Below are 26,188 nucleotides of genomic sequence, written 5' to 3'. Positions count from 1 at the left end.
TTACCAGTACTGTTCTATACAAACTACAAAAAATGTAGTCGCTGGGAGTTATCATTTAGGAGACATTGCTTGTTGACTCTGAAATCATATTTACTGATGGACCATTCTTTCACACTCTCTGTTGTGAATAAATTGTTATTTTCAATTAACCTACTTGACTTCTCTAATGGTGGCAATGTTGACCAGTAAGGACACTGGGCCAGATATACGACCATTAATTTTTGCGAGTCGCAAATTGCGTCTTGCAAAAATGAATGTACAACAGTGTCTCAGACAATGTTGGCGATTCCCAATGGGGTGGCAAATTGCATGCCTCATGCATATTAATGAGGCTGTCGCAATTTGCCACACCATTGGGAATGGCTGGCACTCCCAGGGATGGTGGCCTGCTGGGGTCAACAGACCACCATGTCTGGGATTGCTTTTAAATAAAGCAGGTTTTTTTCCAAATGCAGCCTGTTTTCCTTAAGGGAAGCAAGTGCTTTACCACCCTTGTGAGAAGGGTGGTAGACTGGCAGTGTTTTGCGGCCACAATTGCGGTCGCAGAACATTCTTACATAGCATTTGGAGTCGCTATTAGGAAGGGACACCCTTGGAACGCCCCTTCCTAATAGCGAGTCGCTAACCCTATGTTGCGAGCCCCTAATTGATTAGCAACTCACAAAATAGGGTTGGTACATGGGCCACACGTTTTTTGCAGTCGCAAACGGGCCTAAAACACATTTGCGACGGCAAAAAAACGGTCTTAAATCTGGCCCACTGTTCGATAATGAAGTAAAGAAATTACACTTGCCTGTAGAACTGAATTTTCCAAGCCCTCTTGTCAGTCCCTTGTGCACGGCAGCAGTTTTTTCTTTGCCTTTACCTAATTATGTTCTTGAGCACACCTAATATGCTGGTCATTTTGAATCTAATTTGGGGTTCCCATTGAATCTTTGAGGCCATAATAGATTTTGATAATGGAGCCTAAAATTATGTACACATTTTTATAGAGAACCATTACCACAGGCTGGAAAAGGTTCATAATGGTAGTGAGTGTGGTGCAAGATAATGGACTAGTAACATTTTTTCAATATTGCTCTCCACCAATAGCATAGATTATGATGTTTGTAAAGTTATGGACTTAAATGGCAAATCTAAATAAATAGATATAAAAAAGTTGCAGGGTTTGTGAGTCACAGTAAGCATAGGTTAATGTAACATCTTTGTAGAAGGGTATACTGAAAGCTCCCTAATTATATTGTTAAAATTGTTGTAACATGTAGTTGATTACCACTATTTGTCTCCCTAATAGGAATTGCAGAATGACTTGGATCGAGAAACGCATATTTTACAACAGTTGGAAGCCCAGAAGCAAGATGCACAAGACCGGCTTGAGGAAATGGACCAACAAAAAGCCAAGCTGAAGGACATGCTGAGCGATGTGCGGCAGAAGTGCGAGGAGGAATCCCAGATGGTGAGCAGCAGTTTCAAGGCCGTTTGAAAGGACATTCCTGGCTCCTTTTGTGATTGCCACTGGATGTGTCAGGATTCCTTGTTTTTTTTCTGATTAACTTGTGACTGTTTTTGATGGGTGCCTTTCACTCTAGAAAGCACACTCATTGTACTGGAAGAGGCATGGCTAATCTGTTACTTGAGTGATTGCTTTATGGCTGTTACTGTTAATTCCTGCACATCAGCGCTGCAAAAGACTGAAAGTGGAAAGATTGAAATACGTTTTTGGAGTTCAAATTCAGGCACTTTCATTAACTGGGCAGTGATGCTTTAAGTACGGCCCAGGGGCTGCGTGCGGCCTTCTTGACCTTTACATGTTCCCCCTGGCCAGCAGCAGCACTGGGCTGCTGTATATTCAACTCAGCACTAACATTAAAAAGAAGTGAAATAAACAGGCAAGAATTTATTTCAAGGTTAATTTGAGTTAAAGAAAAAATGTAACTAGGGTTTCCTGCACATCTTAAATTTAGAAACCGCTTTATTTTTAAAGACATATTGCAGCAAATGTGTAAAAATATAACGTGTTCAAAATTTCAAAAGTGTATATTAATGACATGCAGAACCATTTCACCTTAGTACATCAGATTAATCAGTGCATTGAGGAGTATTTTTTTAAGTGATAGTTTTCAAATCATCGCTTTGTGCACACCTCGGCCTTCTGGGCAGGCGGCCGCCTGTCCGGAGCCCGAGACGGCGCCGTTCTGGTGTCATAGACTCACCTCCCCGGCTCTGCCTCTGCTTCTTTCTCTGGAGTCGGAGCCTGTTGCAGTTGAGGCTGAGGCGGCGCCGGTGCGGTGCCGGAGGTTTGCCCTCCCGGTGCCTACTCCTTCAGAAGTTGAACTTGTCGCCTCCCCGGCTCTGCCTCTTCTTCCTCCCTTGGAATCGGAGCTGGTCCGGCTTGAGGCGGAGTCCGCGCCGTTGCGGCGCCGGAGGCTTGCATCCCCGGCACCTTCTCCTTCTTCGGAAGGGGAGCTTATTGTGGATTCAGCGACGGACGGAACCGACTCGACGCCTACTAAAGTGGTTTTGGCGCGGCATCGACGCCGGGTTGTTGACTCTTCTCCGGAGGTGTCCGGAGAGAGTTTAGTGTCGCCCTCATGCCCGGCGACGCCGGATGTATTCATGACTGTGCCTCCCTTAGAGTATGTGGATCTGGCAGGGTCCCCACCTCCTCAAGAGCACCCGCACCCGGCAGGTTCCTCGCCTCCTCAGGAGCCTTATCAGGACCCCCATTCATCCATGGGGCTTCCTTCAGTTGGGCATTGGTCGCACCCTCACTGTCTTGGGAGGGTTAGCTTACAGCCTTCACCTACTAATGAGCTACTGTCCCCTCCTCTCTTTGGTCTCTTTGGCCACTCGGATTTTGAGCATGCAGCCCCCTTCGGCGCCCTTGTCTGTCTACCCTTTACTTGATGTTCTTCACCGTGGGTCAGGGAATGTGGAGCCGCTTCTGCCCTTTCGGGCACCTGGGTTCGGCCAGCTTCTTGCGACCCGGTGGCTCGTTCGGTCTTGCACCACCACCATCCTGCTCCACATGATCCGGTCTGTTTATTTGTGCATCCTGACATGCAGGGGTTTGTTTTGCAAACTGCCTTCCCTTCCTTGCCCCAGCTACTGCTTCCTCCCTCCCGGGAGTCTAGATGGCTTGAGTCATGGGGTCGTAACATCTTTGCCTCCACTAGTGCTGCACTACGGTCACTAAATACAGTGTGTGTCCTGGCTTGGGCTACCTCTGCCCTGTGGGACTCTGCAGAGTCCTTGCTCTCCCCCAGCGCTGAAGGCGCTCGTGTTGACCTGCTTCATCTTGATGGCCGTGACCTTGCTGAGTTTACGATCTGCTCCGCCTTGGATACTGCTGATTCCTTAGGCCGGGCTATGGCTGGTTCAGTCGCCTAGCGGCGCCATGCTTGGTTACGGGATAGCGTCTTCCTGGAAAATATACGGTAGAGTCTTGTTGATTTACCCTTTGATGGGGTTTTATTGTTTGATGCACACGCCGACTCGGCTGTTCAGCGCCTTCTTGCGGGCTTTCACCCCCCCACCTTAGGCCTGTGTTCCTCAGCCGTTTATTCTGGGGTGGTACTTTTTCATTTAGCATCCTTTTGATGCGTTATGTGTTTTCGGCTGATAGTAAGCCTCAGGTCTTCCTTTTGCATGGTCGGAGGTGAGTACACTTTCATTTCTCATACTTTGGATGCATTATGCGTCTTAAACTGGCGTTTAACCTACTGTGGCAGTGTTCCACAGATTGTTCCTCTGACTGTGGCTTGTCCTAGTACACGTGTTTCACCCTTGTTGGGGTGTGCATACTCCGTGTGGGGTACTTGTTTGCTATTATATAGCTCTGTTTAGGTCGCCTGGGCCTAAGAGTTCCTTTGGCTTCTAGGCGTCCTCTGGTGCTCTTATCTGCCGTTGTACGGTGCTCCATGTTGTGCCTTGGCATCATCTTCGATACGTCATTGGTCATCTTGCTTATTTGCTTCATTCTCCTCCTTTGGAGGTTTTCGGGATGTTCATCACACTTTACAGGCAGCTTCCGTCTGCCATTACGGCACCAGGGTGTTCCTCTACAACCATGTTGCATAGTCGTAGCTAGTTTACACGTTTTTGCTATATATATCTGTAGTTAGGTATATATACAAGTTCGAGGCATGTGGGCTGCTGAATTCATATCTGTGCATAGATCGCCGCCTAGTGTTGGGTCCGGATGTTTGCACGTTGTTGTCCTGGAAGAGTCTTCGAAGTATCCTGGGATAGGTGACTCCTCCCCTGGACTACAGTGCGCATGGGCATCCTCTCCATCCTCAGATTGTTTTTTTCCACCATTGGGTTCGGATGTGTTATCTTGACTCAAGTTAGGAAAACCTGTTTTCAGGCCAAAAGGCCTTTAGCTCGCGTCGGTACTGTTATCGATCGGTATCGATAGTATCTTTGTTAGTTTACTAACTTCTAGAACAAACTTTCGCATCTTACCCGACCGTCGATTCGACATCAGCGATGGAATCGAGGACACCATTCAAGAGGTGTCCGGTATGCAATGCGAAATACCCCCACGTCGACGTCCATCCGGTGTGCAACAAATGCCTTTCACTGGATCACGACGAATCTACATGCATGGCCTGTGCCAGATTTCGATCCAAGAAGACTCTACGGAATCGCCGAGCGGCGAGACTCGAGGCGCAGCAAGCGGCACCGGCCCCGGCCGACATCTTCAACGCCGAGACCAAAGATGTCGAAGAAGTGGAGAACCTACCCTCCAGTCCCGTTTCCGAACATGACTCCGGATCGGAAGACGTCGACGAAACACTCTTTCACAGAGATGAAGACGACACCGAGGTAGGAGACTACAATGAGGCCTTAGGGGCCGAAGAGAGTAGCTCCGGTGACGAGCAAGGCCTACCCGTTCAGACTGAAGAAAGCCCAGTGCAACAGTCTATGGCTCCGGTCGAGGGATCGCCTTCGGGCCTTACCCAAGACCTATCCCGCAGTTCTTCGGCCCCGCCCTCGGGCCCGGCCTCGGACATTCAGCGGCAGCCATTAATGCCCAAAATGGCTGGTTTCCCTTCTTTAAAACCGAAACCGAAAGCTGTATTGGTTCACTTGAAACCGAAACCGAAAGTGGCGCTGGTCGGATCGAGGCCCTCCACACCTTCGACGCCAGCAAAACACATCGGCACCGAGCGCACCAAACGAGACTTCGGTGCCGAACTCGAAGCGGTCGACGTCGGAGTCGACATAAGGAAGAAGGCCTTCGGTACCACCAAACCTGCTCGGCTCCCGGCACCGACGCAATCGACTCCGACCCCAAAGGTCAAACAGCCTGCTGCGTCTCACACCGCTTCCACGGCGACATCTAAGCCACAATCATCGAAGAAGTCGACGGCCACTCCCGCCCCTCGACTCGATGACCCACCGGCGCCGAAAAAATCCACGACTGCCTCAACAGAACCGGTCGGTGCGAAAGACTCGAGGGCGCTCCAGACGCGACCCATTGCTGCGCAAAGCACCAAAAAGAAAATGGTCCCCCAGGACACGTCGGGCTCCGAGCCAATTAAAGCTCCAGCAGCCTCTTCGACACCAGCCAACATCACTTTTGGCCTGCCACCATCCACGGCCCCGAAAATGTTCCAAATCAGGACACGGGTGACCCATACCACGATCACGCCTGCCGAACACTCTGCGGAGACGTCTCCATCGCATATAATCGACGCCGACACCGGCAGGATGATTATCCACAAACAGAAAATAACTTCGGAGCCGGCTTTGGACTCCTTCAGGATTCCACTTAAAAGAAAGCTGCCTGTGGCTTCAGAACCAGTTCTTTACGAACCTTTCCACTCACCCTACCAGGATCCACAATCATTCTCTCCCACACACTCCGACACGGATGCGTTGGGGGACTACATGGGTGACCAAGTCCCCTACCCCGGAGACATGGACCCTGACGGCCAACAGGACCCTGATCAAACTTGGGATGACCCTGTGGACCCAGGTGCACCTATGGATGCACAAGACCCGCAACTCTATGGAGCAAAAACATCTCCCACAGAGGACACGGCAGCGTTCAACGCTCTAATTGAACGTGCTGCGGCCAATCATGGGGTGCAACTTCACTCGGACACTGTCGAGGACGACTTTCTTATGGATACTTTTGCATCCTCAGAAAGAAATATAAAAACTCTACCCATGTTGAAGGGTGTCCTCAAACCAGCAAAGGACATCTTCAAAGAACCCACCAGGGCAAGAGTGATAAACCCCAGGATCGACAAAAAATACAGATCAGCGCCTGGGGACCTTACTTACATCAGAGGCCAATTACCTCTGGATTCCATTGTCGTTGCGAATGCTTGCAAGAGGGCACACTCACAAACAACAGGTGACGCTCCTCCCCCGGACAAAGAGTCCAAGGTGTTAGAGACCTCTGGCAAACGGGTTGCCGCCCAGGCAGCCAACATATGGCGCATTGCCAATACTCAAGCACTCCTCGCTCGCTACGATAGAGCGCACTACGACACATTAGAGCAGCTAATCCAACATCTCCCTGACCAATTCAGAGAAGGTGCAGAGATCCTCATCAGAGAGGGACAGCTCCTCACAAACGCATCCATCAAGTGCGCGCTGGATGCCGCAGACACAGCTGCCAGGGCCATAAACACTAGCGTCATGCTGCGACGACATGCCTGGTTACGAATCTCCGGATTCAAACCTGAGGTGCAAAACAACATACTCAACCAGCCTGTCAACCCCGACTATTTATTCGGCCCGGAGGTTGACACCACCCTAGAGAAAATAAAGAAGGACACGGACACTGCAAAGTCCATGGGGGCTCTCCAAACTCAGTCCTTTCGGAGCGGCTCCTTTCGTCGCCCCGGAAATAGAGGAGCAGGTAGAGGACAGGGGTCACAGCAAACATACAACAAGAGCAATACACAAACCACCTACGATAAAAACACCCGGGGTGGATATCGTGGCTCCAGTACAAAGGGCAGAGGACGCGGCTACGGCAACACCAGGTCCTCCCCCAAGAACAAGCAGTGACGCCCTCTCCCTTCCTCCCGACCACATAACACCTGTCGGGGGAAGGCTACAAAGGTTCCTGTCCACGTGGAACTCCATCACCACGGACAGGTGGGTCAAAGATATTGTCAAATACGGTTACTGTCTAGAACTAACCTCCACTCCACCCACAATACCTCCAAAAAACCGTCCTATGTCCTCAGAGCACTTAACGCTCTTACAGCAGGAGGTGCAAAGCATGCTTCTAAAAGGCGCAATAGAGGTCGTACCCGTCCACGAGCAAGGTACGGGGGTGTACTCCCTGTACTTTTTAATACCGAAGAAGGACGGGTCACTCAGACCTATATTAGACCTGAGACCCCTAAACAGATACATTCTTTCCGAGCATTTTCACATGCTCACTCTCCAGCAAGTCCTCCCGCTGCTCAAGCAGGGAGACTTTCTAGCCACACTGGACCTCAAGGATGCGTATTTCCACATACCCATTCACCCATCACACAAAAAATACCTCAGGTTCACTGTTCAAGGACAGCACTACCAATTCAGAGTCCTTCCCTTCGACGTGACAACGGCACCAAGGGTGTTTACAAAGTGCCTAGCTACTGTGGCGGCACATCTACGGAGGCAGCACATACACGTCTACCCTTACCTGGACGACTGGCTCGTTCAAGCGAAGTCAGCCCAGCAATGTGCCAGCCACATGTCCCGCACCATTCACCTCCTTCACAGTCTGGGGTTCTCACTAAATTACCCAAAATCCCATCTCCAGCTCGCACACATACAACAGTACCTAGGTGCGACTATAGACACTCTGGCAGCCACAGCTCAGCCAAATTTAGTGAGAATCAACAGCATGCAAATGCTGATTTCCAAGTTCAAACCACAACACTCCCTGCCCGCGCGAGTGTTCATGCAGTTGATAGGCATGATGGCCTCCTGCATCTTCATAGTCCCACACGCGAGACTACATATGCGCCCGCTTCAGGAGTGCTTAGCACGTCAGTGGAATCAGGCTCAAGGACAGTTGAAAGACCTAGTGTTGGTGAGCGGTCGGGCATACAACTCTCTGCATTGGTGGAATCCACAAAACCTTTGCAAGGGCCGACCGTTCCAAGAGCCTGTCCCACAGATAATACTGACGGCGGACGCGTCTCTCCAGGGATGGGGAGCTCATGTACTCCATTACACAGTGCAGGGACTATGGACACAACAACAAAATAAGATGCACATCAACCTTCTAGAGCTGCTGGCAATCTTCCTCCCTATGAAAGCATTTAAAGTACACTTGTGCAACAAAGTCGTGTTGATCCGGACGGACAACATGACTGCCATGTACTACATACAGAAGCAGGGAGGAACACACTCTCCACAGTTGTCTCATCTGGCTCAGAGCATGTGGAAGTGGGCCATTCAGAGGAACATGTTCCTCATGGCAGAACACCTCCCCGGCAAAGACAACCAGATGGCGGATCTGCTCAGCAGACACAGCCACCAGATGCACGAGTGGGAGTTACACCCATCAGTACTCCAACCGTACTTCCAGCAGTGGGGTCATCCAGAGATAGACCTATTCGCGACAAGCGAAAACGCAAAATGCCAAAGCTTTGCCGCCAGGTTCCCACATCCGCAGTCGCAGGGCAATGCGATATGGATGAACTGATCCGGCAGATTTGCGTACGCTTTTCCCCCAGCACCACTGATACCGCTGGTGGCACGCAAACTGCGTCAACACTCACTGACGCTCGTCCTGGTTGCTCCAACGTGGGCACGCCAGCCGTGGTACACCACCTTTCTCGAACTTTCCGTGGTGCCGCATCAAAGGCTGCGGATCAAACCCGAGCATTTGACGCAGAACCATGGAGAGATTCAGCACCCAGATCCGCAACAGATGAACCTGGCAATCTGGCTCCTGAAGTCCTAGAGTTTGGCTACCTCAACCTGCCACCTGACTGTATGGACATCATTAAGGAGGCCAGGCGACCCACTACCAGAGCTTGCTATGCAGCCAAATGGAAGAGGTTCGTCATTTATTGCAATAATAATGACATTAACCCGCTAGACGCATCCATCCAAAACATTATTTGTTACCTATTACACCTATACCGATGCAATCTGGCGTACACCTCTATACGTGTCCATTTGACCGCAATATCAGCCTATCTGCAGACCAGGCAGCACCTCTCTCTATTCAGAGTGCCTGCCATCAAAGCATTCTTGGAAGGACTCAAACGAGTCATTCCACCAAGCCACCCACCGGCTCCGATGTGGAACCTCAACTTGGTCCTCACACGCCTGATGGGTCCACCCTTTGAACCTCTACACTCATGCGAGATTCAATTCCTTACCTGGAAAGTAGCTTTCCTAGTAGCGATCACTTCTTTGAGGAGAGTTAGTGAACTCCAGGCACTAACCGTTCAAGAGCCATTTATACAGGTTCACGCCAACAGGGTCGTACTACGTACCAACCCCAAATTCATGCCAAAGGTGGTATCGCGGTTCCACATGAATCAAACCATTGAACTGCCCGTTTTCTTCCAAAACCCACAAACTGTCGCAGAAAGGGCACTCCACACACTAGATGTCAAAAGGGCCCTCATGTATTATATCGACAGGACCAAACCCTTTAGGAAAACACAACAACTTTTCGTTGCCTTTGCCCCACACCACAAAGGTAACGCTATCTCCAAAGCAGGAATAGCCAGATGGATCGTTAAATGTATCCAAATTTGCTATCAAAAGGCTAAACGTACTTTTAACGATTCCCCCACGAGCCCACTCAACACGTAAGTTAGGGGCCTCAATGGCTTTCCTAGGAAACATTCCTTTGCATGACATATGTAGAGCAGCCACCTGGTCCACTACACATACATTTACCAAACACTATTGTGTAGATGTGCAATCAAAACAGCAGGCAGCTGTAGGACAGGCTGTTCTCAAAACTCTTTTTCAGACCGCTGCAGCTGGCACTGGTAGCCGCCGCTAATAAGAGGGCACTGCTATATATTCTATGCACAGATATGAATTCAGCAGCCCACATGCCTCGAACTGAATATGCTACTTACCAGTATGCATCTGTTCTTGGCATGTAGGGCTGCTGACATTCATATCGCCCTCCCTCCTCCCCGGCGCCTGTAGCGGCTGCAGCTCTCAGAATTACTGTAAGCATGGTCATCACTTTCTATATCTACTCCATCACTGCCACAATGGCGAAAAACAATCTGAGGATGGAGAGGATGCCCATGCGCACTGTAGTCCAGGGGAGGAGTCACCTATCCCAGGATACTTCGAAGACTCTTCCAGGACAACAACGTGCAAACATCCGGACCCAACACTAGGCGGCGATCTATGCACAGATATGAATGTCAGCAGCCCTACATGCCAAGAACAGATGCATACTGGTAAGTAGCATATTCAGTTCCATGGGTACTCTTTTTCCTAGCTCTTCGCCTCTCTTCGAGGCTGCAAGGTCTGGTCCGAAGTCTCCATGTTTCAGGGACTTTTCCAGTGATGCATGTGGCATTACCAATAAGACCCCTTTTTGAGTTCCGCTTACTTGGGTGATTCCCCATTTTTACACTGCTTCCTTCTTCGTGTGCAGTTACTGAACGATTCTCTCTTCTGGACGAGGGTTACTTTCCTTCCAGTCGGAGGGTGTGGTCTAACATTCTGAGATTATTCCTCTGTTTCTACGCCTTCGTACTTTGGTGCCTCTGCTGCACCTTCCTTTCGGCTGTGCTATATTGTATCAGCTGGGCATACGGGACGGCTCATCTAATGTCAGTCGTCCTAGATCTCCCACCTGCATATCTGTATTTCATTTGTTAGTTCTCACCTTGGTCTTACCGCTGCCTGGTCGAGCAGCCTTATGCTTATTTTAGCTATCCCACCTTATGGTCTTTGTAGCTGTTTGCTCTGCGCATGTTTCTGTGGTGGCCTACATCAGCGTGCTTAAGGTTGTTACTGTTTGCCCTGTTCCCCCTTTTGGGACTGGTTGTGCACTTGGCGTGTTTCTTGTCTCCGCCTGCAATTCTCAACGCATTGCTGATTTCTGTCTCTTGGCCTTTGGTTCTTGGCTGTAGCCTCTCTGGCCTTCCTGCCGTGGGCTAGCCTGGCAGGCGCTGGTTGCATCTGGTCGGTGTTCACATTGTGTGCCTTTACGCTGAGAGTGGTCCTCCTTCCTCTCTCTTCCTTTTGTTCTTTTATATGGCTGGTGCCGTTTCTACCTCTCATACTTATACAGGTATGATGTAGAACCATTATGGCATTTTTGGGATGTCTTGCATCCCGTTATCTTTTGCTCTTCCGAGCTATTTGGGTTGCTGTCTGGCTGTTCCGCAACAGCCTTTCCCATTTTCCGTCACTCTGTTGCTGGCTCAAATGCTTGGCGCTTTTTGTTGTTCTGTCGCAGACCCACCTTCCCTTTGGGGTATGGCTGTGGTATCTATTCTAAGTTAAGGAATCTGCGGCTAGATGTCGCTATCAGATGTACGAGTTACTTACCTTCGGTAACGATGTATCTGGTAGAGACGTTGTCTAGCCGCAGATTCCTTAACGCCCACCCAGCCTTCCCGTTCTGCGAGGACCTTGCCAGGTGGGGTTCTTCGCTGGCCCCCTTTTACAGTTGGCTTTGGTTTTTCTCTCATGGGTGCTTACATTGTTGCATCCCTTTGAGATTTGCCATAATACGGCTGACTCCCTCTCAGCAGTTTCTGTTGCCATAATACAGCTGACTCCCTTTCAAGGGTTTCTTACCTGTAATATGATGCCTTTTGATTAACATTCACCAGGAGATTCATCTTCATTTTATTATCTTCTCCTGCTGCCTTCTCTCCCTCCCGCCTTCTCTATTCGCTCAGGGTTCTGGTCTCTTCTACAGTCGTCGTCTTTGGGGATCTGTTGACCTCTGTTTCAGGCCTCCATTACTATAGGGGCAGTGCCAGTCTTTTCATACCTTCCTGTGGTGGACTGTTGTTCTCTCTGTGCTCCTCTTTTGCTTGACGACACAGTTCTACATGATACTGACAGTCTATTTCTGTCTGTTGTTCTGCATGGTAATTACAGTCTGTTTCTGTCTGTTGAGATATTCTTCCCTGGTTGCACTTGGGAAGGGTCTAAGCTTAGCTTGCGAGGTTCTTCCTCACAGCTTTTTTCACTTATATGTAGGCAGTGTCTAATTCTGTCTCTTACGATGGTGTCTTGCACCATCCTCATTATTTATTCACGGATTTTCATGCCTCGCACACTGTTCCCATACTTACACAGTTTTTTTGTTGGTGGCTCCGCGTTGTCGCGGAAAGGTTTCTCCGAAGAAAAATGATGTCAGCGCGCCGGGAGGGACTTGTATGACCTCGCTGACGTCCCGTACGTGGACGACGTCAGGGCGGGGTCATGTGGCGCCGTCCCCCGGCGCGCAGAGGTGCTGCTACGGAAAATGTTCCCGATCCAGTCTGACACCTGGGGATATTCTAAGTTAAGGAATCTGCGGCTAGACAACATCTCTACCAGATGCATCGTTACCGAAGGTAAGTAACTCGTTCATAAAGCGAGAAGACTCCTGTAAACGTAATCATATGTGAAGCTGCCTATATGCTGTCAAATTTTGAGTTCAAGGCGCTGTACTTAACGTACACGTATCCACATTGGTACACATCCAGTAAAAAAAGGACCTGCTGCTTGAAGACCTATTCTCTGTGGTTGGCTAGCCAGTTTCTCTTGCATCTTCTGCTCTCTGACTGCAAGAGTTTGGGCGCTCCTCACCTCTATAATGCTACTAGGTCTAAAGAGAGGGCCCATGCGTATGCAATATGGGAGGCATTAACACTTACCTGTTTGCTTTGCATGCCTTCTTAACAATTTTGTCACTGTTTTGTTGATAGCTATTGATTCATTAAAGTTTTCCCTACCAGAAGCTGGCTTGTTTTGTTGGTGGCACCCTATAAATTAAAAATGGAGGTGATTAAATCTAAAGGTTTGCACAGAATACTGCCTTTTCATTGTCTAATTGCAGTTATAATTTGGAATGGTAATTTTCTCTGGTTAGGAAATTAATGCCCCATATGCTTACTACTTACATACACTTGTAGTTGGACCATTAGTATTTGGAATTATGCAGAATTCAAAGAGTTTTTGCTTGCTTCTAATAAAATCAGTTGTGTTTGTGCCACCGGCTTTATGTTCTTTTCTGACTTACTTCTGTATCTTAATTTTTTCTTAGATTTCGTCTTTGAAAATGCAGATCCACTCTCAAGAATCGGACATGAAAGCACAGGAGGATGAACTGAGCCGAGCCAAGTCCGAGCTTAACCGGCTGCAGCAGGAGGAGACTCAACTGGAGCAGAGTATCCAGGCTGGGAAAGTTCAACTAGAGACTATAATCAAGTCTTTAAAATCCACGCAAGACGAAATTAATCAGGTTTGGACTGAGCCTGTGCTGCCGTCTGCCTCACACTATTACAATTGCGAGTGTGTAACTTTTCCTTCTTAGTAAAAGAAAGGAAAGCGACTAAGATTCATTTTTTATATATTAGCTTAAAATATGTGCTTCATTTTAAAGGAAAACCAGGTTTACTTTAATTGTGTATAATCTTTTTCTCAAAACATTAGTTTTGTTTGTGCTACAAGTTTCTAGTAAGAAACATCACAGCACATCATTGCTTTCATAGACATGTAGGTGAATGATGGAGGTGCAAAGCTGTGACTGACAGCAATGAGTTTTTTTTAATTACAGCTATCTGTAAAGGTTATCTTGTATTTTTTGTATTAACTGGGGATTGTTGATGGATGTGATTTAGTTTAGGCTGCTTTATTAATAGAAGTGTTGTCATATCATGTCGGTTTCTGCTTCTCTGCTGTGATGAGTCATGCTTCTGTATTTAGGGCTGCAAAATAGGGTAATACGATGATGAATGGACAGCTTCACACTACATAATTATCTAACAGAAATTCCTGAAATGTAGTGCACCTCTGTAGTAAGAGGGTACTTTGATATGTGAAGTTCATGTATTTTTCTCCTTTTACATCTTTGTGTGCCAGTTCCTAGTGGAGAGGGTGTCTTGGTTGGTTGCAGTGGTGTAACATAGGCCTCCGCAGCCCCCGAGGTGCGCGGGAGGAGGCAGTGCTCCAGGGGGCCCCTTAATATAGTACCCTGGCCTGAGAGCTCTTGACTGAGTCAGAGCGGGGGGCCCTCCATGCACTTTACAGGGGTGCCCACTCATGTTTCATCATGCCGCTGGTAGGTTAGGATTACTTATAGTGCTGCCGGTTACCCTGTTACTCAGTGTTCAGTTTTGGGAGTTGCACACAATCAACTTTTCAACATAAATGAGTCACAGGTTTGAGATGCAGCACAGTCTCTAGTAATTTGATAAATAGCACAATTCAGTGCTGTCCAACTATTTTCGCCAGTTGACGTCATACATGGCAGCTAACACATGTAGTTGTTCCAGCAGTTTGAAAAAGTTCAGGAAGAATACTAAGGTTTCTTTGTGGCTGCTAAATTGAGCATGAATTGGTTTGGAGGAGATGGTGCCTGAACGTACTTTGTGTGCAGTACGTGAGAACAAAAGCAGGGCTGAGAGAGATGCTCTTCAGCTCCAGAGAGCAGAAATAATGGTGTTCCATTGCTCTTTGTTTCTTATGTTATTTACTCAGTTTTCTTGGTAACTGGAATGGATTCTGTCATGGCTGCTGTGATTAAATAGAAAGGTACCGCAAAACAATAGAGAGGCACATTTTCTGTCTCACAAAAAGTTAACTTGTCTGTTCTTTCATATTAATAACAGAGATCACTAATGATAAACATTATTAAAATATCAACCCTGCTGAAGAAGATTCTTAACAGTGTTAACTTTGCATTTTATCTTCCTTCCAGGCAAGAAGTAAACTGTCTCAACTCCAGGAAAGCCAGCAAGAAGTCAACAAGAGTATCGAGCAGTGCAATGAGACCCTTAACAGAATCCATGCTGGGAGCATGACGAATCTGGCGGACATGAATGAGGGCGCCCCAACACGGGACAAAAACAGCTATGGCACTCTGGTACAATCCCAACATACACCAGCTAGTCTACTGTTAGAAATAAATGGGGGGTTTTGTAAAGATTATAGATTGTTCTCATGTGCATTTTAAAGGGATTGCCTGAAAAGCAAGATAACCTTATGAACGTTTGGGCGGTAAATGAACAAACAGACATAGAGAACCAAGTTATTTTTTTGCTTCCCTGTAGTCCTCCTGCTCTACGCTGTCCACAGTAGATTTCTGGTCAAGATGGCATTCCATCACTCAGTGAGTCATTGCACCCATGGTGAATAACCTTGATTTTGACAAGTTGCTCCATAACCCTGACATAGTTCCACATTTGGTCTTAATTTTGTAAGCATATGTGATCTTGCTCTGTCTGAGTCCCTCTTATAGACAAGCGTATGATCTGTATACAGCGACACTACATGTGTCACATCGCTTATCATCATGCCCTAGTCCACCCGGTCAATAGCTTGTGCCACTGTAGCTATAGTGAAATGGAGCAATGACTGACGAAAGCCCTTTGTCCTTCCACAGCTCCATTCCCATTTTTTTTAAATCATGCCTCTTGTGTTGACCCTTATCGAAGGGCATGTATGTCCCAAAATGTTATACCTCCAAGGCATATACATGAAATCCCTTCCAATAGCGTCAGATGCCTTTTATGTGCCTAGGGAGGCCACAACATAAGCCTTCTCATCCATTTCCAGGAAATCCCTTAAAATGTGCGGATTAAAATGATGCTCCTATGTGGAATTAATTCAGTCTAGTCACTCTGTACCAGTGTCAGGATTACTGACACTGGTACACAATGACCAGATACACTGCAGAAGGTTGGATATGGCCTGAATTTCTCTTGTAGTGGAAGTCATTCTCTAGGGTTTGTCTTAGTCTCCTATAGTCCCAAGGACATAAAAGGAAAGAGAGGGCATCCTTGTAAAAAGACTTAGCTAACCAAGTCATATGGGATTCTTGCCTTGGCTCTAAGGAAGATGGCACCTTCGATGAAGAAAACATTGTATCTATGGACAAAGTATTTGGTCCTCTAGGAAGGGTGAGTGGGCAGGCCTGTCTCCCTCTGTGGCTGTCAGTGCAGATTGCTTGGTAGTTGGAGAGCATCGCAATTGGCCATCCAGAACGTATTCAGTGCTTGGAGAAACTTTAGAGAAGTCTGTCCACCCTTCAGAATTAGAAGCACTAACACAGATCCCTCCAACTGCTTCCACCACACAGGACCTCTGTGAAGATTGGATACATTTGAGTGTAGCCTTTGTGGGGAACAGTGAATCTACTGGCAACTATAATTCTTCATTGGTGCAAGAGTTACCTCCTGTGGTCACTTTTTGTTGGGTACATAGACTAACATTGATTTTAGGTACTCATTGTATCCTGTTTACATTGTTTGACATTTAGTTTTTGCTAGCATGTTTTAGAGGTTTAACTGCTTGGTCTCATGCCTTTAATCTTATTTTGGCACCTCTTAAATACTTAAATACTATTTCGCTGAGCATGCTACTTTGTACTGATAGTGCCAGGTATTAGCCAGGTTTTCTCAATGAAATAGTATTTTCCTAAAACGTCACTGTATTACTAATCCTGAGGGATCTTCGTTCACAAAGTCCTAATCTAGTCTCTTTCAACCCCCCTATGGGGATGCTCTTTTTCCCCATCTGTTGTTTGCACTCCACTCTGGAAAATCCGTCCTTCTCATTTTTTACAGTCCCAAATGCATTCTGGGCAAGGAAAGATCTGCAGACCCTAAAAACAATACTCTCGTTTTGCTGTTTCCTATCTCATTTGCCACGTTTTTGTCCGTGTAAGTTTGAACTATGTGCACAAAATGTTTTGGAAATGAGGCCTTTGATTTTTTTTTTCCCCCACCAACACAGGTGTAGAGTCTGTTTATTTTCTCCTTAACCTTAACTTTGGAAGCCCAAACTATTGTTAGGAACTGAATCAGGAACTAGCCTAACTAGGGTAACAGTCTGGCAGGCTATGCGAGGCACAGGCCACAATTGTGCTTGGAGCTGTAAGTGGGCTATTTTCTGACTAGCTAGCAGGACTGACCGGTGTGGCCAGTCTGAACCCAGAAAAATGTGTAATGTTTTGTGATTACCAAACAAAACAACCAACAAATCAGTTAACGAGGTAAATAATGTAATTGTCCATTTGGAGTTTATTGAAAGTGGTAAATGTCCGAAACATTGAGAAAAGTGAATCAGAAGTTCAAAACTAATCCGCTGTCATGATTGTCTCTGTAGGGATCATTTAAAAAAAAAAAAAACAGACATGCGGTGTTTATTGTGTTTAGTGGAAATTCAAGAAAGCAAACAAAAAATATAAAAAGTCTCATTATGGAGGTGACTAAGAAGCCCAACATGGTTCACCCTCAAATGTATGCAGATGGAGGTGATGGGGTTTCTTTGCTGAGGCAAGGATTGCGTATCCAAACTTAGGAGAAATTTCAGATCAGTGATCAGCCCGGTGGGATGAAGTTAAAGGTGGTATCCGTGAGGGCTCCAGAACACGTTGAGAGGTATTCCTTAGCGGCAGACAGACATCTGCTTTATAAAGCTCAGAATGAAACAAAGGGTCTTTGATAAGTGACGCAAGAATGTTGGATGCTTGTTGTACATTCTCTTCCTCTTTTATGAGGTGTGATTTCAAGTTGATAATACGTGCCTTTATCCCCACGAGGTGTGTTTTTGGGAAGCCGGATCCCTTTGGTTGACACCTTTGTCAGTAGCCTTTATAAAGTTGAAAAAGCTCGTAGTGGATGGTGTTCTTGAAACAGACAAGGGTACGCCTCAGTCAGAATAATACACCATGATCCCCATGGTCTTCAAAAATCCCAAAGATCTTTCTTTTGTCCCTCAAAAAGTTGCACACAATGGAGCTTTGTGGCAAAATAGAATTGCTTGCAGTTTCTTGGTTTTGGATTCAACTTGAGTAATATCAATGAACCCAGCCCTCCAGGTTGCTTTGCAGTTCATGGAGAAGTTTTCAAAAGCCTGCCTCTGGTTCAAGACATTCTCTGCTTCTGGGACCTCAATCTGCAGGAAGAAAGTTCTCCAGCATGGTAAGTGGACTGTCCACATCAGACCTAGACCCCAATATTTATGTGGTGCTGTTCAGGGAACTGTCTCCTACATCTGGTTGAGCAAGTGCTCAAAGCAGGGCTTCATGTCTGAAGTTTAAACAGCTCTTCCAGTTTGAGCCGTATTGGTCTCTGTTAGCAAAGCGCAGCCCTACCTCATCTCACCCCTTGGAAGCAAGGACTGTCAATTGCCAAAAACGTATTTTTGGCACCATCTAGTAAATCCACAGGTGCGACAACACCTCGGCAGGGAAGTCCTTGGCTCTAGACCAGGACCCCCAGCTGAACAGAGGGAGTGACAGTAACAAAAAACAAATAATTACAGCCACCTCCACTCTCAAATGACATCAACTGCAGTACTACAAATATAATGCAAGGATTAAACCGCAACAACATTTGCCCCATTCAGACAGGCACTCACCCTAAAGTGGCTATGAAAAGGCCAAGCCTTTTGCATTTGCCAGCGCTGATTTGTCAGTGCCTCTGTTAGATTGTGCATTCTAAAGCCCCATTCTAAAAAAACAGTAGATGCAATTTGTTTCATGCCAACTGTAATTCAGTGCTATTTTCTCAGCCGCGCTCATATTTGTAGTTCAAGCTCGCTTTATGTTTTGGCTGCATAGTTGCTGAATCATCAGCTGCGCGTCGTCCCACTGCTTTGCAGCAGTGAAATAAAGGAAACATAAAATGATGATAACTCAGGGTTATTATTTTATGTTGTCTGCTGCAGCAGGTTTGTGGCGGGGCTTCTCCGATGACAGAGGAGCAGGGAAAGGAGTGGTTTGTCCACTCCAAGTGCGTATTAATGTTTGCCCGGCCCTCCCGGGCTGGTCAAACCGTCATGCGCACTTTGCAGTCTGCATTGCACCCTGCATGGAGAACATGCCCAGGCTCCCATTCTCTGGCGGCGCTCAGACCAATCGCAACGCTGCATTACAGCGATGATTGGTTCAGGAGAACCTGGGTGCTTCCTGTTCCGGCCCCAGGGGGAGAGGGCAGAGGAGAGATGTGGCAATCAGATGTTTTTTTTTTTATTTTATTTTTTTTAAACCCCCTTAATTCTCCTCCTGGCCTCGATCCGTGCTGGCCTCCTCTATGAACCAGACTATCAAAAGATGACTTTTTTTGAATTTTTTAAAGAAAAAAAATGCATCTTGTACGTCTACTACAATATCTTTTTGTTATACTTATAAACGTTTACACTATTTGCTTTCAAGAGCATATTAATTGATTCGTCCCAGGTTTAAAATTACTTACTTGTATAACGTCTTAAAGCAGAGAACTGAAAGTCTGAAACCAAAAGAATGTGTCAGACAAACAAAGGTTTCATTCTTTCATGCTTGTTAGAAAAGCACAAATATGTTTTGATCTGATAAATATTATATTCCCTCAGTTTTAATTAAATGTGTATTGTCTTTTATTTGTGGTCGGTAGGAGGATCCCTTCAAGAATAAAGCTGTGCCGATGACTAACAACACTCCAGAGACGCATACGGACCCATTCCAGGCCGAAGATCCATTTAAGTCCGATCCCTTCAAAGGAGCGGATCCATTCAAAGGCAGTAAGTAGCTCCAATAATATCTGCAGAAAGAAGGCCCTGCGTTCAATGCTGTTGTGTTGTACGCAGTCTACTCAAAGAGTGATTGCCTGTTTTTGTATGCAAAGATTTTGTATGGTGACTGTTATTATAGTCTGCCTTTGTGCATAGTTGTATCATCTAGTGTTTGGGCTCAGAATCTCATCTTTTTGACCTCAAAGTAGAAAGCCTGAGTCGGTTTTAGGTATGGCAAGGTTGACACATTATAATATTTGGCCAGATTCCTTTTTTTCTGTAATCTGGTTTATAAGTATCATTCGAGACTTTGAGAATAACAAATCTATAACACTGTAATCGAAGCCTTAAGCACAGAGAGGGTCCGTTCAAAATCAGAATCTAAAATGGACCAGTCCTAAAAAGAACGATATCAAGAATTATAACTTATGAGACAGATATTACGGTCAACTTTACTTATCACTTTCATATGTGATCTGAAGGCCATCAGCCAACCAAAAGGGCCAGCGAGTAGGGGTGGTTGCCCATGTCAGGTTTTTGATGGTGAAGGATGAGACACAAGACGACATGTATCTATGCCGTGCTGCTGCACACTGGGCCTTGTTACAGCTGTAGCGAGAGTAACCCTGACAATATCAATGCACAGAGTCAACAAATAGACACATGTTAGTGATGTTAGTGTAAGTGGATGGTGACAAGACTAGAAGTATGGAATGCTACATATTCTAGACTTTATTTCTTGTTTAGTATCTCTTGTGTTGTTGACCATACCAGATGACTGTCCTGAAAGTGCTGAAACGTTTTTCTGTTGCCCTCATCTGAAAGTGGTTTTATGAGTATAATCATTAGGATACTCCCTCTTTCCCCTCCTCTCTCTAGTGACTACAATCCATATGTCTGTAATTTACCCAGCATGCTATGATGCACTGGATCGAACCATTGTGTGTGCCATGTAACTGTTTTTAGTCATTCATGTGAAAGATTGTTACGACCCTAGGCCTTTCTTACTTTTGCTTTTTTTAAGATCCTTTCGGCGATGACCCATTCAAAGAAAGTGATCCATTCCACAATTCTGCTCCAGAAGATGTATTTAAGAAGCCTGCAAAGAGCGATCCATTTACGACAGACCCATTTACAAAAAATCCCACACTCTCCTTAACGCTCTCCTTAAAGGTAAGTGGTTGAATGTGGAAGGGGAATTGGCAGCCTAAACCAGAGTTAGACCGTTGACTGTGTTAGGACGGTGCTTGCTATAGCATTCAAGTATTTGCCCTTCTTGCATTACATTCCGTTGAACTCAGTGTGTGCAAGCTCTTGGAAGGCTGCATACCATTAACTAATACAAGCCTTTAATATTATATCTGTTGCAGATCATTCCTCTGCTTTTGTGGCCATTTTAGAATGTTTTGTGTGAGAAAAAACTGCATGCTGCGGACCTGAGAACAATTTGGGGTTTCACAAATAAGTATACCCGTTGGACATATGTCCTGAGGCGGTCTTTTGTCAGGCCCATTCTTTTTTTAGCCACTGACACAACCATCGTCTCACCTTTGTTTGGACCATAAATGTAACATGTTGTGGTTGTGCTCAGATTCCTTGTGCAGGTTTGTAGAATATTTTGTGAGCAAAAGGCTTTTATATCTAATTTGTGATCATTTTCTGTGTAATGTATGCTAGAAAATCAAGCTTATTTCACAACGTTATCCTTTTCATTGCATGAGAGAGTATAGAAGTGTGCTGACTGTACCAATGACAGAAGAACGGAAAGTGGTGCTGTATGGGCAGGGGAGGACTTCAGTTTGCTATTCCAAACATTAACTGCATTTCTGTGAAAACATGTAGCTGAGCAACATAGTCTTTCTCTCTTTTTTCTTATGTGGCCAGGTTTAAAGAAGATAGCTATTCTTGATTACTTTCTTATTTCTTACACAAGCCTTTAGCGGTGCATACCAGTAGTTCCATTAGTTTGTATCTTTCTTTTCTTGTCCATGATTGGATTATTGAAAGTATTAATTAGTAGCTGCACCTTGTGAATGCCGTCATTCATGATGATGTCCGCCTCAGAGCTTGTCCCTCAGACCTACAAGTGCTGTTTTCATAGTAGCGCGAGCATCTGGCTCTAGAATTTGAGTTGTTTCAGATGTGTATATCTTCTGCATAGGACGGAGGGAAGGAAAGACCATCATGAGGCAAGAAGGTGATAGTCTGTGAGTCATTTCAGGTTTATGATTCTTATGCAGTCCTGGCCCAGAGGATTTATCTCATTTTGGCATTGATGTTTTTGAACAGGGCCCACTCTTATTTTTCAGAGCCTCCAGACAAGTCATGTATTTCTTGTATAGAAATGAAATGGTCCAGTCGAGTAATGGCCAGCCAGATCTACTCTTTGAACCAAGGTGTCAAGGAAAGTGCAAATGTTTTCTAGGGAATACCTCTAACTGCAGATACCCCATCTTTAGAATATTCCAGGGGCCGTAATGCATCTGGAAACTTTTCCCAGTCACACATTTTGCTCAGGCAAATGGTTCTGCAGCCAACTTGTACCACCCTTGAAGTTAGGGAGCGGATCCACTTATAGACGCCACCCCTGCGTGCAGAGTTATGTTACTTCTTTCTGCTTTTTCTGGTGGATACTCTGTCTAACTATAGATTGCTGACTGCCCTCTCTCCTCCCAGTTCTGTTGAGTGGACATTCATACAGTGTAATGAGATCCCGAGTTAGATTTTGGCACTCTGTCACTTACAGTTTGTTTACAATGATCTACATCTCTGTGTACGAAAAGAGATTAAGAATGAGACATCAGTGCATAGAGGTGGCGCCTATATATGTCTTATGCTTGATCACTTCCAGGGTAGCACGAGATCACTGTGGAGCCACACAGCACGGCCTTTTGTTCTTGCTAGGAGAATTGTTGCTAGTAGAATTTTCCAGATCTAGGCGGGCATCTGGCTATTCTAAAGGTGAGAAATCTGTGATTAGAGAGAGTATCTACCCAAAAGAGCATCTCGTTCGATTTGTTAATCCCTTTTTCTAATAGGGTATTTTTTTTTTTACTTGCTTCTGAGATGTTCTAAAATCAGTCCTACAAAGTGATTCCGAGATAGGTTTTTCTGCACCGTCACTGTTTTCCAGTGCCAGATATAAATTTATTTATTTGATTTGATTTGATTTATAGATTTGTTTAGCGCACGTATGCCCAAGGGCGTCTTGGCGCTTGAATTGGCAGGAATGCTGAAGTTTGGCAGGACCAGGTGATACTAATACAATATAAGAGCAAGTCAGTTGGCGAATAACTATGTTTTCAGCAGTCTTCTAAATGACCTGAGGGACGTTCTGCTCTTTATCGGGATTGGTAAGCGGTTCCAGGTTTTCGCTGTCCCTAAAAGGAAGCTTCTGCCCCCCCAGCGAACCTGCTTATACCTGGGCACGATAGACGAATGCCCACCGATGTTGGGTGTTTCAGGTGCGATGAGGTGAAGCTTGACTCCACTGCCACGGAGACCAGGAAGCACCGATGACGACCACAGTCTGCAGGCGAGCTGTCCTACGAAGGATGTCGAGTGCTGGGGGCTCGGTGTCTGGATTGAAGACCTTCAAGCCTTGGCACCGGCAACCCACGCAGTGAGAGAAAATCGGCTTCGATGTGGACCAGCAAGTTCCTGTGGACTCCCGAAGCGATGGAGAGTCAGGGCACGTCTGGAGCAACCAGGTAAGCCCGTGGAAAGTCAAAGTACCCTTCTCAGGGACCCACAAGTCGACGGACAAGGGATCGTGAAGGGACCTCAAGAGGAATCACTAGATACCAGTCCACGGGTCACTCGGAGTGTAGGCCAGCAATCTTCGGTGGAATCACTGCTCGGGGTCTGGACTACAAGTAGCCCAACGCACAGCCTCAGGGATCGCCAAGAAGCATATACTGCTGCAAATGGTCGCGTGTCTAGGGGTTCGGGTTGCACGGTCCCCACGAGGGCTTTGGATCTCAGAGTTGTTGAGAGCATGGATCGGCCTCGGGGAAGCTTGGAAACCCACCTCCCGTGTTGCAAAATCGTCGGAGTCCTTCAAGAGCAGCGTCGATGCAAACCGGACAGATGCGTCTTTGGTGCCTACCTTGCAGGGGAGTAACTCCTTTACTCCAAGGGAGATTCTTCGGTCATCCAACGTCGTGTAGATAGTAGAAGTTCTGGGATTCTGTAGCAGAGTTTCATCCAGGTAAATCTAAAGTCCTGTAGTCAGGGGTTCCTACTTTATACCCAAGGAAGGGGTGGGATAAACTCTGTGGACCCACCTATGAGAGGGTCAGGACAGAGGGGTGGCTACACCCATGTCCTTTGTCCAGTTTCGCACCAGAGCAGGGACTGAGTGCCCCTGCAACCGGTTTGAGCTGGACTATGCACAGGGACACCAAATGTTCCCCCAGTGCAGACATCAAAGCACTCTTGGAGTGCACCCACCCAGCCCCAATACACTAAAGCCTGTCTGGGAGGTGGTCACATCTCCCTGTGACAGGAAACCTATTGTCCAGGCCTCCCCTGCCGGAGTTTCGTCCAGCAACAGGAGGGCAGACTCGGTCTGTGGCTGGCAGCATCCATTTTGTGATGCCAGGGTCTGTGAGGCTGGTACCGGGTGTACCGGTGCCGTCATGTTTCTCCCTCTAGCAGGTTGGAATGATACCTCTCACACCAATTACTGGTGTGGAGGTTTGATTCTAAGGTGTTTGACACCAAACACAACATGTTTCCATACAGCCATTCCAAAGTTAGCATTTACCGTGAGGTTATAATGCACTTAAATATATATGGTTGGCTGCATCAAAAACAACCCCGGAATAAAGGTTCCGAAGGCTGCAGAGGGGCTCTGCACATGCATGGGCACCCTCTCAAATGAAACCCAGCACCCTGCCTTGAGGATTGTTAAGGCCTGCCATAGGGGTGACTGATAGGTTTACATGTGCAGTGATATGGAGAGATATAGGTAACCTATATCTCAGTAGGGGGGGCATACACCACCTTACACAGGCTGCAGTAGCAGACCTGTGGTGTCATTTTGGATGGCTTCCCAGGGGTGGCATAATACATGCTGCAGCCCCTGGTAGGCCTTTGGGGTACCTATGCCCTGGGTAAATAGTATAGCATATACTAGGGACTTATTAGGGTACCCCAGAATCCAATCTGAAGTGTACCTAAAGTACATGGAATCCATTTAGAGAGGAAGCATCTAGGCTGGGGCCCCGAATAGCAGGGTCCCAGCCAGACTAAAGTCGAAAAACAGTGAAACATCAGCAAAAAGAAGCAGATCCTACTCTCCTACATTGTCGAACCAGGAATAGTCTTTGTACTTGAGACTCCTCTTGTGACAAGTAACCTCACCTATGTGTCACCCTCGCAATTCCATGTCTCCAGCCGTGTTGGATATCCAAAGTGTAGGGATAGGTGTCATTTATTTGTCTGCTTGTAAATTAGTGTTAACTTGGGTGGCAACACAGAAGAATTCATTTTAAAGGATTATTTCGTCACAGAACGATTTCCACTATATTGTTGTATGTGGAGTGATTTATTTTTGCGAATGGTGCATAATTGAAGGTTCTGAGTATGGGTGACGTGGAAGAATTCAATTTTTCAGTACATGGCCTCCAAGTAACTGGCACTAAGTGTTGCCAAGCGAAACACACTTACGTTTTTCCACAGTGTATTCACATGTTCCTCAGTCTCAGTGTGTAATTCGTTTGTAACAAGTTATTTGTACCAAATGTTTGTATTTGGATAATTCTGTATGTTTGTATGTCCCTTTGATGTTTATGCATTTTTAAGTATTTGGATTTCTAGATATTAGTATGTAGCGAGTCTGTGTGGCGTGTGAAAGCCCAAACATAAATTGAAGTGAAAAAAAGCACACATCATTGTGTTTGGTTAGTGTGTGCATGCTTTTTTTATTAAACCAACTTTTATTGATTTTAAAGGTCTTGCAAGAGTCCATACATGCTTTTTTAGTGTAATCTCTGGTTATGGTGAGATGTGTATGTGACAGAGGTTAGATTTACTTAATGCATGTAGAGCGATAGTGTATTTGTAAAGAGAAAGTCAGTGTTTTTGCGCATCAGTTTGTCTGAGCAGCAGAGAGAGCAGAACAATAGTTTATCAAGAAACTGAGCTAATTTCACTTTGAAACATCAGATAACTAGAGAACTAGATAACAGTCAGAACTATCATTGTAATACACATCCGCTGTGAGGTCGCAGATAGTGGGGCTAGTTGTACTTAAAGATGGTGTCACTGCAGTTCCTATTGCAGTTCCGCCTGCTTTTCTGCCAGCCTCCATCAGAGGTTTGACATCTTCTGTAGCAGAGGGACTTCGAGTTGGGGACATGCTCTGCTGCTGATGCATATACAGGCAAATCGCAGGTGCTCCACAGCACGCGTGCTTTCACATGAAACCATCTGTTTCTGAGGCCTGTGCACCCTTTTTCCACTGTCCTAGCCTCAAGCATGGTTTCACCTTATCTGAGTCCCAGCT

General features: G+C 46.3%; 1 protein-coding gene across 8 annotated transcripts in view; it reads left to right on the top strand.

The window, feature by feature from the left end:
• The window catches only part of EPS15L1 (epidermal growth factor receptor pathway substrate 15 like 1), a 318,875-nt gene that overhangs the window by 112,139 nt on the left and 180,548 nt on the right, over nucleotides 1-26,188 (top strand). For all 8 annotated transcript variants that reach the window (XM_085639255.1, XM_085639253.1, XM_085639254.1 and 5 more), the window contains 5 exons: nucleotides 1,295-1,456; nucleotides 13,226-13,423; nucleotides 14,882-15,046; nucleotides 19,560-19,686; nucleotides 20,702-20,850. In XM_085639255.1, the coding sequence (XP_085495381.1) occupies nucleotides 1,295-1,456; nucleotides 13,226-13,423; nucleotides 14,882-15,046; nucleotides 19,560-19,686; nucleotides 20,702-20,850 (801 nt within the window). The remainder of the gene's footprint in view (nucleotides 1-1,294; nucleotides 1,457-13,225; nucleotides 13,424-14,881; nucleotides 15,047-19,559; nucleotides 19,687-20,701; nucleotides 20,851-26,188) is intronic.

This window comes from Triturus cristatus, chromosome 12, assembly GCF_964204655.1.
Source record: "Triturus cristatus chromosome 12, aTriCri1.1, whole genome shotgun sequence".
Lineage (NCBI taxonomy): Eukaryota > Metazoa > Chordata > Amphibia > Caudata > Salamandridae > Triturus > Triturus cristatus.
Note: the sequence above shows the minus strand (reverse complement) of the source record. Positions and strands in the feature narration are given on the sequence as shown.